The sequence below is a fragment of the Mesocricetus auratus genome, unplaced genomic scaffold (genome assembly GCF_017639785.1).
Source record: "Mesocricetus auratus isolate SY011 unplaced genomic scaffold, BCM_Maur_2.0 Super-Scaffold_4256, whole genome shotgun sequence".
Taxonomy (NCBI): Eukaryota; Metazoa; Chordata; class Mammalia; order Rodentia; family Cricetidae; genus Mesocricetus; species Mesocricetus auratus.
This window is the reverse complement of record NW_024429182.1, coordinates 59,442,797-59,458,384: the sequence shown is the minus strand read 5'-3', so window position 1 is coordinate 59,458,384 and position 15,588 is coordinate 59,442,797. Positions and strand designations below refer to the sequence as shown.

At 47.7% G+C, this 15,588-nt stretch overlaps 2 protein-coding genes across 3 annotated transcripts; both read left to right on the top strand.

Moving 5' to 3' along the window:
* The first annotated feature begins 751 nt into the window (after positions 1 to 751).
* Positions 752 to 1,230, top strand: LOC101830693 (peptidyl-prolyl cis-trans isomerase FKBP1A). Its single transcript, XM_040752050.1, has one exon. The coding sequence runs from the start codon at positions 789 to 791 to the stop codon at positions 1,113 to 1,115; it is 327 nt and encodes a 108-aa protein (XP_040607984.1). The 5' UTR covers positions 752 to 788; the 3' UTR covers positions 1,116 to 1,230.
* Positions 1,231 to 5,109: 3,879 nt separating this feature from the next.
* On the top strand, positions 5,110 to 12,999 carry Paox (polyamine oxidase). Of its 2 annotated transcripts, XM_005064245.4 has the most exons (7): positions 5,116 to 5,481; positions 5,909 to 6,395; positions 7,064 to 7,263; positions 8,754 to 9,006; positions 10,321 to 10,433; positions 10,841 to 10,998; positions 12,652 to 12,999. In XM_005064245.4, exons 1-7 carry the CDS (start codon positions 5,325 to 5,327, stop codon positions 12,793 to 12,795), a joined length of 1,512 nt encoding a protein of 503 aa, XP_005064302.1. In that variant the 5' UTR covers positions 5,116 to 5,324; the 3' UTR covers positions 12,796 to 12,999. The 2 variants fall into 2 exon arrangements, with proteins under 2 accessions (XP_040607971.1, XP_005064302.1); XM_040752037.1 differs by lacking the exon at positions 10,841 to 10,998 and having other exon boundaries at positions 5,110 to 5,481.
* Positions 13,000 to 15,588: the final 2,589 nt, after the last annotated feature.

The window sequence follows — 15,588 nt, the reverse complement described above, 5'->3', positions numbered from 1 at the left end:
GCAGCTTGTAGGTACTTAAGCAGCACTAGCCACAAGGACCAAAAAGTAGAAATAGCCTAAATGTCCTTCAAACATTCTAAGTTTGTATAATAGACACCTTAGATTTCTTTTAGGACAAGGTCTTCTATACAACCCTTGCTGGCTTGGAAGCTGCCTATCTTTGTCTCACAAATGCTGGCATTAAAGGCATGTGGTACCACACCGGGCTAGTGGATGCCTTTCAATATGCTGGAATGAATATACTGTGGAGACTGAAGGTATAGCTCAGTGGTAACATTCTTGCTTAGTGTGCAGAAATTCCACCCTCCCAACATGGCATATATATGAAGAAAAGGAGTAAATACTGATACACAGTGTAATGTGGAGAATCCTTGAAAGCATCACGATCAGTGGCAGCCATAGCAGAGGCTTCATTATATCTAACTCTTTATATGAGTCATCCAGAATAGGGTGATGAAAATATTTTGAACTTGTTGGTGACTGTACAACTCTGCCAGTATGCTGAAAGCCACTGGCTTGAAGATATCATGCGGGTGAAGTGCATGCAAATTTTATATTGATAAAGCTTTCTTTAAAAAAACAAAAGGGGGAGGGACGAAGCCGAGCCGCTGAACCGCCACCAGGTCCGCTCCTGCTCCACGCTGCCCGTCGCGCCGCCGCCGGCGTCCTCCTCCTCCTCCTGCTCCTCCTCCTCCTCCTGCTCCTCCTCCTCCTCCTGCTCCTCCTCCTCCTCCTCCTCCTCCTCCTCTTCCTCTTCTTCCTCCTCCTTCGCCAACGCCGCCGCTGCCATGGGAGTGCAGGTGGAGACCATCTCTCCTGGAGACGGACGCACCTTCCCAAAGCGCGGCCAGACCTGCGTGGTGCACTACACGGGAATGCTTGAAGATGGAAAGAAATTTGATTCTTCTCGGGACAGAAACAAGCCTTTTAAGTTTATGCTAGGCAAGCAGGAGGTGATCCGAGGCTGGGAAGAAGGGGTAGCCCAGATGAGTGTGGGTCAGAGAGCCAAACTGACAATCTCCCCAGATTATGCCTATGGAGCCACTGGGCACCCAGGCATCATCCCACCACATGCCACTCTGGTCTTTGATGTGGAGCTTCTAAAACTGGAATGACAGAAGTGGCCTCCTCCCTTAGCTCCTTGCACATGGATCTGCCATGGAGGGATCTGGGACCTCCAGACGGGTGCACATGAATCCATGTGGAACTTTTCCTGATGTCCCACCACTCTTTGTATAGACACCTACGCGACTGAATGTGTTCTGTCACTCAGCTTTGCTTCGGACACCTCCATGTCCTCGTCCCCTTCTGTATGTGTGTCGACCTAAACTATGCCATAAACCTCAAGTTATTTTGTTTGGGGGTGAAGATTCAGTTTCAGTCTTTCAGGTCTAGGTTTCCAATGAAGTATATTGTCAAGTATTAACAGCACAAGCTATGGGTTAACTTTAGAATAGGAATTGGTGTTGGGGGTGGGATTTGCAAGAATTTTTATTTTATTTTTTTGGATGAAAAAATTATCTATTATATATTAAGACATTCTTGCTGCTGTGCTGCAAAGCCATAGCAGATTGGAGATGCTGTTGAGGGCTGGATTTTTCCAGTGAGGGAGGTCCTGTTAAATTGAAAGCCCTACCCAAACTGACGTCAAAAGGAAGGAGCAAGCCTTTGCTTCTGACAGTCCTCCCACCTTCTGAAGCCGTCTGCCTTTTAAAGCAGGTCCCTTTACTGCTGTGTTGGACACTACAGAACCTGTCCCTGGTCAGCAGGGACCTCTGAAGCCTTCTTTGTGACCTGGCTTAACTTGTTTTTCATCCTATGGTTTTTCTAATGAATTTTCAGAACTTTTGTAATCTTGTAACTATCCAAGCTCCACTTCCTAAATTTTAAGAACTTTAATGGAAAGTTTAAATTGAAGGTGCTGTTTGTAGACTCACCACCCAATGGATGCCCAGCCATCACTACAAATCCTTGAGTGTTCTCTAAGAAAATGATGCTGGTCATCACAGCTTCAGCATCTCCTGGGTTTTTGATGCTTTGCTCTCTCTGCTAATCTCAGCTTCCTGGCTTTTTTCCTCCTTCTTCTCACCCTCTGTTCTCCTGTGTAGTGATTTGGTGAGAGAAAGTATGCTTTTGTCCCCTGCCCTCTGCACCACATATGCGTTTCAAGTTTTATTATTGCAATAAAAGTGCTTTATGCTGGCTTTTCTAAAAAAACAAAAAAAACCAACAACAACAAAAAAACAAAAGGGAACAAATCTGATCTGGTTAAGTAAGATGGGTGGTGTCATCTGTGTTGTCAAACATGGCCCTCCTGCCTTCGGACAAGCATGTGACTATATCTGCCTAGTCTACAGACATCTGTTTCTGAGCATGTGACTACCCCAGCTGCAGGACAGCCTTTTGATTCAGACTGTGGTGCTACATCTAGTGGACAAGAAACACTACTGTCCCTGCCCTGTACTTCCGGAGGCCCAAAGTGTTACTACCACGCAGTGTGCTCAAAGTTTCTATCTCAGTTTTCCTGTATCCCAAAGAAATTTACCATAGGAATTGGTAAGTGAAAGTAGATGTATTTGACTCTGACTCTCCTGTAGCAGGGTTACTATTGTACAGGAAAGGTCAGGCGTTGTGGGGCACACAGCAACCAACCAACTAGGGAAGTTAGGAAGGAGGGTCAGGAGTTCAAGATCAGTCTTGCCTATATAGCAAGTTTAAGGCTCGCCTGGACTATATGAGCCCTCCCATTTAGTCCCTCCCAAACAAAAACAAACAAACAAAAAAAACCCATTGTTTTAAAGAAAAGATGAAAGAGAAGCCAGAAAGCATACACAATAACTGAGACAGGTTAACCTATCCAGTCTGTGCTTGAAGGGAAGGGCACTTGGGCCCCAGGCTGTTCCCTGTTAACTGAATTTCTAAAGCTCTCTTATTTATCTTTGAACAGCTTCACACATATAAATGATGTATCTTGATTATATCAATCCCTAACTCTCTTTCCCACTCTCCAGACACCTTCCCTTTCACTGCCTCACCTCCTTTTTATATTCCACTGTGTCCAGTTAACGCTGGCTATTAGAATGTTGCTAGATCTTGGCTTGACTCTTTTATAGGTGAACTGTTCACGAATACAGTGGCCATGTCATGTCCAGCAGACAGTATCCCATAGCACTCCTCTCCATCCTCTGGTTGTTACATTTATTTTTATTTTAAAATGTTTATTAGTTTTTGATTTATGTGTGTATGTATACCATGTCTGCATGGGTGCCCATAAGCTGGAGGGTGGAGATGGATCCCTGCAGCTGGAGTTACAGGTGCTTGTGAGTCACCAGATGTGGGTGCTTGGCTGGGAAGTGAAGTCCAGTCCTCTGGAAGACTAATGTGTGACCTCTCTTACATTCTTTTCCTTCCCTCTCCTTGATGTTTCCTGGGCCTTGAATGTGTGTGTGGGGGCAGGGTATGACACAGATGCTCCATTCAGTGCTGTCACCTATTATCAGCACTTGGGCTAGTTGTGAGTCTCTGCATTAATTGCTGCCCACTGCAGAGGAAGCATCTCTGGCCAGGGTTGAGTGCAGCATCAATCTGTGGGTGAAAACATAAACATAAGCTGGTGCAGTGGTGGCGCACGCCTTTAATCCCAGCACTTAGGAGGCAGAGGCAGGCGGATCCCTGTGAGTTGGAGTCCAGCCTGGTCTACAGAATGAGTTCCAGAACAGCTAGGGCTACTCAGAGAAAGCTGTCTCAAAAACAAAAACAAACAAAGCATAACAAAAAACCCAAGCCAACCAACCTAACAACAGCAAAACAAAGCCCCAAAACCAAACAACAACAACAAAAAACCCACAGCAAAAAAAAAAAAAAAATGCCCGAACACAAACATTTAGAAGCCAGTTTGACAACATGATGATTTAGCAAAACCGAAGGGCCCAAGACCTCCTAAACTTTAGATCTTGTTTACAGTAACAAGTATGAATTCCCTCCTTTAATCAAGTTGGTTATCTTTATAACCTGTGTACAACCATTGGGCCAGCGGGCACATCTTACTTGGCAGGCCAGTATTGTAGTATGCGTAATACCACAGACGACTTTTCTCCTACAGCAGCATGCATATCAACTTTTGGCACTATGAAAACTAGCCAGCTGGAAGGAAGTTTTTGTGTCAGTTCCAACTTGGTTTTCTATGTCCCGCAAAACCAAGTTGTTAGCAGAAGTTTTAAGATGGGGTAGGGGAAATGGTGGGTACGAAAGGCTGGCATTTTGAGTGAACCAGGTCTGGTGGAGTTCTTTGCCTCTGGGTCCATTTCTTTGATAGCTGTAGGGCAGGATGCCTTTGGTATCTTTTTTTTTTTTTTTTAGGTCAGCTTCAGCTCCCAACTTCCAAGGTCCTGTAAACACACCAACTTTGCAAGTGAACAAGGGTGGTGTTCTAATAGCTGAGTGAAGGGCACATGCCCCCTGCTCTTTAGAATAGACTTTCTCCAGAAAGGGATTCGTGCACAGGATCATGATTCCCATCTGTGCCAGAGCCATCGCCCCTTCTCCGCAGCACGCAATCAGCGCATTTGTGGCATAACCTGTGCTTGCTCTGAGAGTGTGGATCGTGTGAGTGGGGCGAAGACAATTTTGTCCCTCAGCTATGAGTGCTGCTCTAGAGGAGCTTGGCCAAAGCAGCGTTCTCACCTTACAGGATCCCTGTCTTAACACTTTGAGTAAGAATGGAGGTACAGGACTATACATCTAAGCTGGTTCCACTGTGAGCCGATACCCAGTGGAAAGGAGACTAGAGCTAGGGCACACTCTCTTCCTTTTTATTTTTTAATTATTATTATATTTTTAATTTTTAGCACTTTCTGCTTATATAGGCCAGGAAGGATGCCTCCCAGGATGTATGCCCCTGGAAGGCCAAGTACCTCTGTTGGGATGCTGGCTGACTTTGTCCAGTGGCAGCCACACCCACACCACACCCCTCTTAGGGCGACTCTGAGCGGGCCTAAACATGAGGGGCGCGGCTCAGAGCACCTGGAGCGCATCCGGGAGCCACGAGCCTATGTGGAGGATACAGTGCAGGTCGCGGGACATCCACATCCCTCTCCTCCGGTCCAGTTCCGAATGTTCATCTAAGGATGCCTGGACCTCTCTGGCCTGCCGCCTGGTCCCTCCGGCTCCCCATAGGCCCCGCCCCTCGGCCCACCTCCAACCCCACGCACCCTCTCTCACTCCTTTCCTACATAGCTCCACCTTCTTCCCCGCCTCTGGTCCCTCCCGCCCGCCTCCGTGGGACAGTCTAGGGCCACCGGTCGCTGGAAGACCCTGAGCAAGCTATGGCGTCCGGCAGCCCGCGGGTGCTGGTGGTGGGCGGCGGCATCGCGGGGCTGGGCGCTGCGCAGAGACTCTGCCGCCACCCGGCTGCTCCACACCTGCGGGTCCTGGAGGCCACCGCCGGCGCCGGGGGCCGCATCCGCTCGGAACGCTACTTCGGTAACCGCCCCTTGGGCCCCTTGACCTACCCCAGACCCTATCCGACTGATCCAGGAAGGCTTTTCCGGCTCCTCGGGGAAAGGGACACACACCCACGTTCACCGGGCCCCGAAAGTCAACTGTCCAAAGTTAGGAGAGTACACTACAGGGAAGGCAACCTAGGGTCCTGCAGTTCCTTGCTCAGACCTGGGGGTTCCTCTCGGTTTCTCTTTAAGTGTCCTCCGAAGCCGATACAGGCTGACTTGCCCCTCCCCAGGAGTTCCCTAAGCCTGTTCTGACCAAGCCTTGCCTTTGGGAACCACTTGACTCCTGGAATACAATGGGACCGTGTGACTCTCAAGATATCCTGGAGAATATGCCTGGGAAAGGGTGGGGTTGATTTTTCTGGGGAGGGAGCTTCCAGGTAGCATTTCCTGTACCCTCCTAGGTGGTGTAGTGGAGCTGGGTGCACACTGGATCCATGGGCCCTCCCAGGGCAATCCTGTCTTCCAGCTGGCTGCAGAGTTCGGGCTCCTGGGGGAGGAAGAGTTATCAGCGGAGAACCAGCTGGTGGAGACAGGAGGGCACGTGGCCCTGCCCTCCGTGAGCTGTACCAGCTCTGGAACACGTGTGAGCCCGGAGCTGGTGACAGAGATGGCCAGTCTGTTCTATGGACTGATAGACCGGACTCGAGAGTTCCTGAATGCCACTGAGACTCCAATGGCCAGCGTTGGAGAGTTCCTCAAGAAGGAGCTAAGTCAGCAGGTGGCTAGCTGGACTGAGGATGAGGACACGAAGAAACTCAAGCTGGCTATCCTGAACACCTTCTTCAACATAGAATGTTGTGTGAGCGGCACCCACAGCATGGACCTGGTAGCCCTTGCACCGTTTGGGGAGTACACGGTGCTCCCGGGGCTGGACTGCACCTTGGCTGGGTATGGGTCACAGTAGTGTCAGTTCTTCCCATCCTGTCTGGGCAGAGGCACTAGACTGGAGAAAGGAGGGAAAAAGGGAGAGAGGAGGCCCAGATTGGGGCAGGTGAGGGCACTGCCCTCCCCATTCAGAGAACATGGTTGCTTCTTCTAGCTTTGTTTAAGCAAGAATATTCCTAGGGAATTGAGAAGGAAATATCTTGAATGCTCATTTCTTCTGATTTTCCTGGGGCCTCTCATGTGCCAGGTGTTACACAAGGGGCTTCAGGTGCCGAGGAGCTAGGCAGGCCCCTCCCCCGTGGCAGGCAGGGCTGTGCCTGTTGCTAGGCAGGTAGACATTTGGCAGGGTTGCCCCCACCCCCATCAAGCTCAAGACTTCAGCTGATAGGCATTTGTGACTCAGGAAGTGAACAAACATGGGGCTGCTGTGGTAGTGGGGAGCACTAATTCTCCTGTGACCTAGTCAGTTTTGTGACCCTCTTTAGCCAAAAGGTAGATGTAAATGGTCCTGCTTTTGAAGGGGTTACCCCACTTCCAGGCAGTCTTCCCCTGCCTCTTTTTCTGACTTTGAGTGATGCTTCCATTGAGGCTGGTGGCATCTTGGATGACTTATTTCTGCCAGTTACCCCTCTGGGGCTGGTTCACCACACATCAACTTCTCTCTCTCCTAGTGGTTACCAAGGGCTTACCAACTGCATACTGGCTTCCTTGCCCAAGGATTCGATGGTTTTTGACAAGCCGGTAAAGACCATTCACTGGAACGGGTCCTTCCAGGAAGCTGCTTTTCCAGGAGAGACCTTCCCAGTGTTGGTGGAGTGTGAAGATGGTACCCGCCTGCCCGCCCATCATGTCATCGTCACCGTGCCCTTAGGTAGAACTCACTTTTTCTGAACAAGCTTTCTGTCTATATCCCTATCGGCTTTTAGTTTTTCTTGTCCTCCCTTGGCTCTGGGTGTTTGCTGAACCGTTGAGTTCATTGTTGCATTGTAAGGATTTTCAGATGGATGAAAGTACTTTATCATATTTTGTAGCAGACATAGCCCTTCTGCCTCAGCCTCCTGGGTGCTAGAGTTACAGGCGTGAGCTGCCATGCCTGGCTGATACTTTCTTGTATAGAGATGTCATTATTACTAAATACCAGTGGAAGTTTAGTAGTTCTCACTTCCCTGTTTCACATGGTGTTTACTTGTAAATTTCAAAGTGCTTGTGTGTGGCCACATCTTCATAGATGGAGGAGTGATTTGTTCTTGAAGATATAGATGGAATCTACTTCTCTCTCCCTGCCTCCTGTGTATGGGGAAATTGTCCCTGCCATTGGCCTGGTTGTGGCTTTGCTGGCTTCCTGTTGTACTGATTTCTTTTCTTCCTTTTTTTAGTTTTAATATTTTATTTTGAGACAGGGTCTCACCATGTAGCCCTGGATGACCTGGAACTCACTGTGTAAACCAGGCTGGTGTCAAACTCAGAGATGCACCTGTTTGTGCCTTCCAAGTGCTGGGATTAAAGGTCTTGCTCTTCCTTTCCTACTGGCTTCAAGCAAATGGTTTCTCCTGTGTTTGACTTTTTTAGTTGTCTGACTGTGGGCTATTTTTTTCTACTTAGGCTCATCTAAGTGTATTCAGTGGCAGAGTGCTTACATGTATGAAGCCCGAGGTTCATTTCTAGCACAGTAAATGCCAAAACAAGCCTTTTGGGTAAAATTTGTGCAGCAACTACTACAGACTGACCCTGAGCAGTGGGACTGGTGTTAGAAGAGATGGTCAGGAGTGAGATGTCTTTACAGAGTCCTACTTAACTGTCCCTCTGTGACAGAGGAGTCTGTAGTATCTATTCGGTAGCAGTCAACCTTGAGTCCTGATGGTCCAGCCTTTGGAATTTGTCTCCAGGGACATGAATGAATGAGATGTTTAGAAGTCCTTTGTGCAATCAGATCAGGTTCCTGTCGATATAGATTCTAGTTACAACCCTTCCTGCCTGCCTGTCCATTCCAAACCTTCTTTTTTAAAGATTTTATTTATTTATTATGTATACAGTTCTGCTTACATGTATGCCTGCAGGCCAGAAGAGAGCAACAGATCTCATTACAGATGGCTGTGAGCCACCACGTGGTTGCTGGGAATTGAACTCAGGACCTCTGGAAGAGCAGCCTATGCTCTTAACATCTGAGCCATCTCCCCAGCCCATTTTTTGCTTTTTTAAAGCAGAGTCTTAAGATGTAGCTCTTCCTGCCCTAGAACTTATTATGTAGATCAGGCTGTCCTCTAACTGACAGAGATCCTCCTTCCTCTGCCTCCTAAGTGCTGGGAATAAAGGCATGTACCACAAGACCTATCTTAAACCACATCCAATTCTGAATTTCAGGTTTTCTCAAAGAACATCAAGACACTTTCTTTGAGCCACCACTGCCTGCCAAAAAGGCAGAAGTCATCAGAAAAATAGGCTTTGGTACCAACAACAAAATATTTTTGGAGTTTGAGGAGCCCTTCTGGGACCCCGACTGCAAGGCCATCCAGGTGGTATGGGAAGACACATCACCCCTACAGGACACAGCCCTCTCACTTCAAGACACCTGGTTCAAGAAGCTCATTGGCTTTTTGGTCCTGCCTCCCTTTGAGTATGTATGCATCAGGGAGCTCTTGGGAAGCTTTCTCCTACTCACAAGTCTTAGTCTTTTGGAGGACACAGTTGTGTTTAGTTCATTGCCAGTGTTTCTGAGGGTTTAACTGGAGGAGGGGCATGTAGATAAAGACCAATGTAAATGGGTGCAGAAACATCTGAGATTCCTGTGTCTTCTATTAGGCCAAATAGCAAGGGTCTGGGAAGGAGCAAGTCTCGGAACACCTTATCTCCTTAGCATCTCAGCAGACAAGAGAGCGATTTCCTGTTTCCTTCCTGCTTATAGCCTGTTTCTGCCCAGCTACCTTACTTCCTGTCTGTCTGTACAAACCTTCAGACCTCTTTGGTTAGTTAGTGGCAAGCTCCATTCTCTGACCCTCAGACAGGCTTTATTTGTACAAGCAAGATATCACCTCAACAAGCAGAAGTCTGCCACCTTTTTAATTCAATTTGTTTGAGACAATATGCCCCCTCTGCCATGGATGTATGTATATATGTGTGTATGCTTACTGTGTGTGGAGGCCGGAGGCTGAATTCAGGGATCTTTCTCTATCATTGTCTACCTAGTTTTTCAAGACAGGGTCTCTCGATGAGCCTAAAGCTCAGTCACTGCCTTTTACCTCCACAATTTGTGTCATTCAGAAGTGTAGAAATGTCAAAAGTTAAGTTTATCAATATCACCACGGATATCTGAAGACTGTCAAGAGTGTGAAGCTGCCACACCGTTGGCGACATATACAGCTTTGCTGAAATTCTGGGTTTTGCTTGAGAGCTTAAATTTCATTGTTATTAATGTATGCTGTGCACTTCCTTCCGGAATCTGCTCAGTATCATGGTTGCCTAGGTGTCTTTGTGGGTAAAGAAGAGGTACGCAAAGGAAGTGCTAGGCCAGTTGGCCCGAGACTCACGGACAGCACCCCAAAATTTCTTTCTGCCTCTTCTCATTTCTTCACACAGACATAGAAGCATGCACTCAAGGGCTAAAATTTAATAAAATCAGTCACTTTTACTACTTCATCAAGGACCTTTCTGAGTGAAATCAGCCCCCCTCCCTCCCCAAATGTGCATGGTGGTGAAGAACGCAGAGCCAGCTGTTGTGGCTTGTTGAGATTTCCATTATCTGAGGAACAGTTTAAATGCTCTTCTCTTCCGCATTGGTTCAAGTGACAATGTGGAAACAGCACATGCTGCCTTAGGATTGTGAAAATAGCTGGCCCTGGAGAACCCTGGGGGACTCCTATTCTGGGTGGTGCTGGCCCTGGCAGAGTGGGTTGTGGCCAGCAGACCCATCTCCATCTTTCTGTGCACACAGGTCTTCACATGTGCTCTGTGGGTTTATTGCTGGGCTCGAGTCGGAGTTTATGGAGACTCTGTCGGATGAAGAAGTACTTCTGTCTCTAACCCAAGTACTTCGGAGAATGACGGGTACGTCCCAGCAATATGTTCTTATTGGCCAGTCTCTAAACAGGAAGTAAACTTAGAACAGAGAAGAGTGAATTCTGCTCTGTATATTTCCAAGGCAGATTTCTTCCTGGGCAGTGGGATAGTAATGGTTTGCAAACACTCCCTAATTTTACTTTCTAAAATCTTCCACCCAAAATACATGCAGTTGTCCCTAGTTAGGTGCTTTCAGGTAGGAAAACTGAGGCTCAGAAGGGCGTGTAGTTCAGTTTCACAAGGCATCTCATGGTATTGCTTATTGGCACCAGCTGTCCCTGTGTGGTGCTGGCAGAGCAGCTGAGACAGGATGCCTCTTAGGAAAACACACTGATTTGGTTTTCTTCCAGGTTAGTGAGAATTCTGGGTTAACATGCCATATCTCTCTGTTTCAGGAAACTCACAATTGCCAGCAGCTAAGAGCGTGCTGAGGTCTCGTTGGCACAGTGCCCCATATACCCGAGGTTCCTACAGCTATGTGGCCGTTGGCAGCACTGGCGATGACCTAGATGTGTTGGCTCAGCCCCTCCCTGCGGATGGAACTGGTACCCAGGTATAGTGGCCTGCCTTGGTATGTATGAGGCACTGGAGATCCTGCTGTTAACGAAGGCCTAGAGATGATATGGTGTGCGTGATGGGTGGGGCAGAGACCTCAAAGACTCAGAGCCATTTTCTTTTTGAAAAGAAGAGTAACTTAGCCACACAGGTCCTTCCCACTGCCAACAAGATAGGCCAGAAGGTCAACACAGTGGGAGCTGGCAAGAAGCAGAGGCTCGTGGGAAAACCAAAAATGTGTGTAAGAAATCAGAGCCCTCAGCCTGTAAGATTCAGAACAGCATTGCCTCCCTTGTCAAAAGGAAGACAGCAGCCATGGTCCACACTGAGGCAGTTGTTCAGGGGGCTAGGTGGTTACACAGACCAAAGCCCCTCTCCCTCCCAAGGACACGGGACACAAAGCACAACCCATACCCAGGAGACCCCTGAGAACCCCAAAAGGCCTGAGTTACCCCCCCCCCAAGACCTCATTCAAGGCTTCCAGCAAGAAGGTCAAGGCTGGTAACTAGGGCCAGGTTTGAGGAGATAGCAACTCAGAGATCTCATTCCCTAACTGTCACAATGTTTAATTATTATTTATCAATAAAGTCTTCTTTCTGTTCACACATTGAAAAAAAAAGAAAGTAAGAGTAACTTAAAATTCAATGTGCTGGCATACATTCATAATCTCAGCACTCAGGAGGCAGAGGCAGGAGGACTATTGGGAGTCCACAGCCAGCCTGGTCTATAGAACAAGTTATGGGCTAGCCAAGGCTAGGAAGATAATGTATATCTCAACAAACTCAAACCCAAATGAAAAACTTAAAATGTGTTACTCATATTTTACATATTCATATTTTACAGCGCTGGCTACAGAAATAAAATGCAGCAAAAGTAGCCAGTAGGAACAAACATCTTCTCCCCAGACTGTGCTTCCTGTTGTTTTTTTTCTTTGTGTTGGGGGTGAAGCCCTGAGCATTCCAGACAAGCACTGTACCACTTACTGACTCCCCACAGCTCTCCATCTGATGTTAACAGTGAAAGCACATGTCCATGCTGTCACATAAAACGTTCAGGTGGGCATGATGGCTCATGTGTCTGTAATCCCAGCTAGAAAGATCCCTTCAGGTTCTAGGCTAGCCTGCTATATGAAGTGAGAGTCAAACTAGCCAGAGCCACATAGTGAGACCCTGTTTTGAAAACAATTTAATTATGGAAGTCATCAATTGTAGAGAAGTAGGTGGAGCAGCAGGTGCTCACCCCTAGCAGGGTCTCCCACTGTCCCTTAACTTACTGAGTATGCCTCCATGCAGACATCTTGGTGTGTATCTATAAGACAGCTACTCAATATCACCTGGCATTCACGGTTCAGATTTCCAGGTGTCTCTTGGTCCCTGTCAGCTTGCTCATTGTCATGTCACCTTTAGATGTAAGCAGCGACTTCTCAGCACTGCATGGTGTATTAGGTTTAGTCCCACTCTACCATGGTAGTTCAGCAACTCTTCTGGTCATGGTTCAGAGCCCTATTACCTGCCTGAACTCACATCTGCCTGGCATGGGCAATGATGTCTTCTGCACATTTGCAGATGGCTAGACAGGGGCTCTGTTTTCTGTGTTTTTCTCCACAGCTGTCCCATTTGCATCCCTGTTCTAATTTGGTCTTTTTCTGCAGCTCCAGATACTCTTCGCTGGGGAAGCCACACATCGGACATTTTATTCCACCACGCACGGGGCCCTCCTGTCTGGCTGGAGGGAAGCCGACCGCCTCATAAGTCTGTGGGACTCACAGGTACAGCAGCCCCAGCCCAGGCTGTGAATGTCTGCAGCTCTGCTCTGTCATGTGGGCTGCCAAGCTCCTTTGTTGGGTGCGTGGTTTTCAGTCTGGTTTGAGGTTTTGGGATCTTACTGGTAGCTTTAATTTTGGGAAACTGATCTAATTTCTCATAACTGTTATTGGAGTCTGGCGTGGTCTGATCATGGATGCCCCACTGCGTTTGCACACATAAAACAGTTGCCACCACCTGTGTCTAGAGTCCTTCTCACACTACATCCAGTTCCCACCCAAGTCCAGGTCCTGTCTGCACCTTCTGTCCCTAGTTCATGGCTTTCCCCTGTGGGTTCTTTGGGCCTTAGGTTGTTACCCTTTGTCCTGTTTTTGAAGGTGTTTCCAGGTTCCCACTGCTCTTTTCCAGGACCACAGTATGGCTAATGAGCCTTGCTTTGGTCACTGACTGATCTGTGTCAGGTACCGTAGAGGGTTATGTTGGATGAATGTGTAGAACTGAGAAGACTGAGTGGGACAGGGAGTGGCATCCTATCCTGGCCTGCCTTCTGGTTTTTTGGAGGTGAAGGAAAAAATATGGAGGTAGGGTAGGAAGGGCGCTGGGGAGCCAGGACATTTTGTAGCCTGTCTCACTGCATCGTCCCAGCAGCTCCAGGTCTGCTGCTCCTGTTACAGAGGAGACACAACACTTAGGCTTATTAACTCCCCACGCCGCGTCTGTCACAAGAGCTCGCACATCTCCTCTGGATGGTGGAGCTGGAAAGGCTGGTGCAACCACTGGGGGGCGCTCCAGAGGGAGCTGTAGAAACTGATGCAACCACTGGGGGGGCGCTCCAGAGGGAGCTGTAGAAGCTGTTCGAGACCCTTGTTCCACCCTTGTACAGCATGGCATTGTCGCTGGCCTCAGGCTCGGGAAGGGCTGCATGTAACCCCGCCTGGCTGTATTAATTAGGCTTCCATTTCAAGACAGCTCCCGGCTCACCTGTTCACAGTCTAGTCCAGCTCTGCTTGGCTCTTTGTTCGTCCTTGAGGTCTTCAAGGCTTGCCTTTCCCCCATCCCACCAGTCTGTCAGGAACCGTGTTACATCATCAAGAACACTTCCTGCTTTATGTCACCAGACTGTCCTTCATGGGCTACCATAGAAGAAAGCCAACTCCAGTAGGTTTGTGTGGTAGTCTGTAGACTGGGGACTACGGAAGAGTACAGAGCCTTCAAGGGCGAAGGTCTTCGCTGCTGACACTCAGGGATGCATTTCAGTTTTCAGACAGAATCAGGTGACTATGTGGGGGAAACAGGCTTGCCAAGGAGGGAGGCCAGGAGGATCTGAGCTGCAGGGAATAGGGCTCCTCCATTGGTCTGACATGCCTGGAGCTTTAAAGTGTGCACACATTTCCCCCCTCTTTCTTTTGAGACATTTCACTCTGTAGTTCAGGCTGGCCTTGGACTTTCTATTCTGCCTCAGTCTACAAGTGCTGGGTGTGTGTGTGTGTGTGTGTGTGTGTGTGTGTGTGTGTGTGTCTGTGTCTGTGTCTGTGTTACTGGGGATTAAACCCAAGGTTTCCTGCATTCATTGTTACATGTCTGCCCTTTTATTTTGAGATAGGGTCTCTCCTAGGGTAGTGCTCTCCATCATTAGCTGGTATTACAGGCCTGTTCTGTTAGGAGCAGCTGCATTTACGTTTAGTCTTTTGACAATGAAGAACACTTCAGGTTCACTGAATTAATGGAATTGTAGTCAGTACTTAGAACAGTTACATTAAAATGTGCCACACTTGAAAGAAAATGAAGGCATTACATATATAAAACATTTGAAAGTTCTAAGAAAGGCCCAAGAACTGATAGGGGACAACTAAATTTCATTACATTGATTTATATGAGGGAAAAATAAGACTTTTTAAAGGCAGGGCATCATGTAGCCCAGGCTGGCTTTGAACTCCTGACCCTCTTGCTTCTATCTCACATGTGCTAGGGTTACTGATGTGTCTCTCATACCTGGCTGAGACTTCTAATTTATAGTTTTCTTTTTAGTTTTTGTAGAAAAGACTACAAAGTGAGATGCTGTCTCAAAAGGAAAAAAGAGAAAAAAAAAGTGCCCAGGTTTTAAGTTTAAACTTCTAGCCTTGTTAGGCCACCGTGGAGGAACCCCATCCCCATTGCCAGTAGCTCAACTCCTCCTCACTTCTCTACAAAAATCTAGAATTTTGGGCATGCTAGGCAAGCCATCATCCTCCAGACTACACCTTCAAACTTGAAATATTTGCAATGTTGAGAAAAATCTCCAGGCTGGGCCTGGAGAGATGGCTTGGAGGTTAAAAATGCTGCTATTTCAGAGGACTGAAATTTGGTTGCCAGCACTCACTGAACAACTCAAAACCACCTGTAAAATTCCAGTTCCAGAGCTCCACTGTCTTCTGGCCTCTGGGGGTACCTGCCTACGTGTGACATACACAGACACTTGAAATAAATATAAATAAATAAAACTAAGTCTTGTTGTTTTTTTCGGTCTCACTATGTAGCTCTTGCTGGTCTGGAATCCACTAGGCTGGTCCCAAACGTTAGAGAGCTACTGTCAGACTCTACGTTGCTGGGATAAAAGTTGTGCGCCACCACAGCCGATATAAAAACAAATGTTACAAAAACTCAATAAGGTCTCTTTAAAAAAAAAAAAAGAAGAAGAAAAAAAACCTTCAAAAGAATCTCAACATGACCTCAGGAATCCTGAGACTAGGGCAGCACGGGACCTGCCCAGGCACGCTGACCCCGCCCACACTGAGGTTTCCAAGTCAAGCGCATGCGCAGTCCCGCACAGAACCCTAGAGCGCCGG

What these genes read in the sequence shown, in the direction of transcription:
- LOC101830693 (XM_040752050.1), top strand. Translation starts at nt 789, where the DNA reads ATGGGAGTGCAGGTGGAGACCATCTCTCCTGGAGACGGACGCACCTTC.
- Paox (XM_005064245.4), top strand. Translation starts at nt 5,325, where the DNA reads ATGGCGTCCGGCAGCCCGCGGGTGCTGGTGGTGGGCGGCGGCATCGCG. An exon ending in CATCGTCACCGTGCCCTTAG is followed by an intron (nt 7,264 to 8,753) that starts GTAGAACTCACT and finishes TCTGAATTTCAG; the next exon opens with GTTTTCTCAAAGAACATCAA. An exon ending in AGTACTTCGGAGAATGACGG is followed by an intron (nt 10,434 to 10,840) that starts GTACGTCCCAGC and finishes TCTCTGTTTCAG; the next exon opens with GAAACTCACAATTGCCAGCA.